At 53.3% G+C, this 3,271-nt stretch overlaps 1 protein-coding gene across 1 annotated transcript in view; it reads left to right on the forward strand.

Annotated features, from left to right (window-relative positions):
- The window catches only part of LOC308133379 (TGF-beta receptor type-2-like), an 18,060-nt gene extending 14,994 nt beyond the window's left edge, over positions 1–3,066 (forward strand). The window contains exons 9-10 of the mRNA XM_080500728.1: positions 986–1,113; positions 1,809–3,066. Of these exons, the coding sequence (XP_080356854.1) occupies positions 986–1,113; positions 1,809–2,105 (425 nt within the window). The 3' untranslated portion in view covers positions 2,106–3,066. The remainder of the gene's footprint in view (positions 1–985; positions 1,114–1,808) is intronic.
- Positions 3,067–3,271: the final 205 nt, after the last annotated feature.

The raw sequence follows: 3,271 nt of genomic DNA on the forward strand, positions 1-3,271 counted from the left end.
CGTTGTCATGGAAACGTGAAACACAGGAAACGTTAAAGTGAACAGTGACTCAAAGAGCTTCATGCAACACTTCAGTCCAGACAGTGTCCTCCAGACAGCGTCCTATAGATGGTGTCCTAAATACAGTGTCCTCCAGACAGTGTCCTCCAGGCAGTGTCCTCCAGATAGTGTCCTATAGACTGTGTCCTAAAGACAGTGTCCTAAAGACAGTGTCCTCCAGGCAGTGTCCTCAAGACAGTGTCCTATAGACGGTGTCCTATAGACGGTGTCCTAAAGACAGTGTCCTAAAGACAGTGTCCTCCAGATAGTGTCCTATAGACGGTGTCCTAAAGACAGTGTCCTCCAGACGGTGTCCGCCAGACAGCATCCTCCAGACGTGTCCTCCAGGCAGTGTCCTCCAGGCGGTGTCCTAACGACAGTGTCCTCCAGACAGCGTCCTCCAGACGTGTCCTCCAGACAGTGTCCTATAGACGGTGTCCTCCAGGCAGTGTCCTCCAGACAGTGTCCTCCAGGCAGTGTCCTCCAGGCAATGTCCTCTAGACTGTGTCCTCCAGACAGCGTCCTCTAGACGGTGTCCTCCAGACAGTGTCCTCTAGACGGTGTCTTCTAGGCAGTGTCCTCCAGACACAGTGTCCTCCAGACAGCGTCCTCCAGACACAGTGTCCTCCAGGCAGTGTCCCGGGACGTGAGACAGTTGGCTTCCATCATGAGTTTCTTTCAGAAACCCGGGGACAGTGTCCTGCTTCTGTTTCTAGATCGTCCTCCAGTTCCTGTCCAACCATAACAACAGGGTGTGTCCCCAGGCCTGCGGGACATTCTCAGATTGTATTTCCATATCCTGCATCGGGCTGCTGGGCGCGGCGTCTGGGTCGGTGGGGGGGGGGGGGGGTAGGGTTAGTCTGAGTCTGCAGGTCCTCCTGGGTCTGCAGGTCCTCCTGGGTCTGCAGGCTGGTTTTCTGACCAGCAGTGTGTTTCTGTCTTGCAGAGGTGAAGGACTACGAGCCGGCGTACGGCTCTAAAGTCCGAGAGCACCCCTGTGTGGAGAGCATGAAGGACAACGTGCTGAGGGACCGCGGCCGGCCGGACATGGCCGACACCTGGTTCAGGCACCAGGTGAGACCAGCGGCCTGACAGGCCCACCAGGAACAGTGAACGTAGAGGGGCTGCGCTTGTTTACAGCAGGAAGGTTGTGGGTTCAAGTACGGGTACAGGTACACGTAGAGGTACAGGTACAAGTACAGGCACAAGTACAGGTACAGGCACAAGTACAAGTACAGGTACAGGCACAAGTACAAGTACAGGTATAGGTACAAGTTCCGGTACAAGTACAGGTACAGGTACAAGTACAGGTACAAGTACAGGTACAGGTACAAATACAGGCACAAGTACAGGTATAGGTACAAGTTCAGGTACAAGTACAAGTACAGGTACAGGTACAAGTACAGGTATAGGTACAGGTTCAAGTACAGGCACAAGTACAGGTACAGGTACAAGTACAAGTACAGGTATAGGTACAAGTTCAGGTACAAGTACAAGTATAGGTACAGGTTCAAGTACAGGTACAAGTACAGGTACAGGTACAAATACAGGTACAAGTACAGGTATAGGTACAAGTTCAGGTACAAGTACAGGTACAAGTACAGGTATAGGTACAGGTTCAAGTACAGGTACAAGTACAGGTACAGGTACAAATACAGGTACAAGTACAGGTACAGGTACAAGTACAGGTATAGTAAGATGGAGAGATTTCCACTGGAGGGTGGTAGAAACTGTGCCGTCAGCCCTGTGCTCTGCTGCTCCCCCTGCAGGGCGTGGCGGTGATCTGCGCCACCATCAGGGAGTGCTGGGACCACGACCCCGAGGCCCGCCTCACCGCCCACTGCGTGGCGGAGCGTCTCCTGGAGCTGGAGGACGAGCTGGACAAGATGTCCAGCCGCAGCTCGTCGGCCGAGAAGATCCCGGAGGAGGGCGAGGTCCCGGAGGAGGGCGAGGTGCCGGAGGAGGGCGAGGTCCCGGCGGCGGTGGAGATCCCGGAGCAGGAGCTGAAGATCGGCCAGATCCAGAACGTCATCGCTGCGGACTGCTCGGTGAGCGACCACAAGTGAGCGCCCTGCACCGGGGGGTGGGGGGAGGGGGGGGCGACGCCGCCCTGAGGCTGAGGCCGTTCGGGAGCCGGACTCTGTGGGACTCTGCCGCTCGGGACTCATTCAGGAAAACTCCACCAGCAGGCGTTGTGTTTTATTTTGTAATACACTTGCAGAACAGGAAATATTCCACCTCCTGTGGTTGGAGTTTGTCGGCCGAGCCATCGTCTGGGTTGGCGATGTGGCCGTACGCTGATGACACTGTGGTAAATGTCTGCCGCTTGGACCCCCCCCCCGCGTGGTGACGGAAGTGTCCCAGACACTTTGGTTTGAAGAGGCGCTGAGCTCGACTGTGGCGTCGGCGTCACGACCCGGGAAGCCGCAACGCTGGAAACCCGGAACTGAACTGGAACCTTAAACCCGAGTGCAGAGTTGAGTTTTTTTTTATTAATACAAAGTAAGCCGAGCAACAATCAAACCAAAGATATTTGAGGTGCACTTTACCGCGTGACGACTGTGCTATTCAGAGCTTTGGGGTTTTCTACCCCCCACCCTCCACCCCCCCCCCCCAGGGAGTTAGTGCCTTCATGTTGACTCTGAGCCAATGGTCACTCAGGAAGCTGCAGACTCCGCCCACAACGCGGAACACGGAACACACACCGTGTGTGTCGTAGGGACGGGTTTTCCTGACGGACAAAAACCGAAGTGTGAAGGTTCAGGTTGAGCGGAAATGAATGTACGTGTGTGTGTGTGTGTGTGTGTGTGTGTGTGTGTGTGTGTGTGTGTGTGTGTGTGTGTGTGTGTGTGTGTGTGTGTGTGTGTGTGTGTGTGTGTGTGTGTACATACAGTTGGTCTTGTGACCATCAACATATTTTTTTAAAGACGTCTGTGTCGCGGGGAAAACGTCCTTTCATCTTACTGCCTTAAACTACCGTCTGTGTCTTATTGTGAAATACTGTAAAGCTTTTATTAATTAAAGTTATTTCTGTAAACCGATTCTTCTTCTTCTTTGTCATCTTGTGGCAGAACTAAACTAAAACAAGAGGTGAAGTCCAGCAACGCCGCGGCGCGTGAAGCTTTGACATTATTATACTTTCATGTTAGGAAGCGTTTCCATGACAACCTTTCAACTCGACATGATTTTGTGTTTTCATTTGGATCGGATCGGATCTGTTTTATTGACCCGT

The sequence above is a fragment of the Blennius ocellaris genome, assembly GCF_963422515.1.
Source record: "Blennius ocellaris genome assembly, chromosome: 8".
Lineage (NCBI taxonomy): Eukaryota > Metazoa > Chordata > Actinopteri > Blenniiformes > Blenniidae > Blennius > Blennius ocellaris.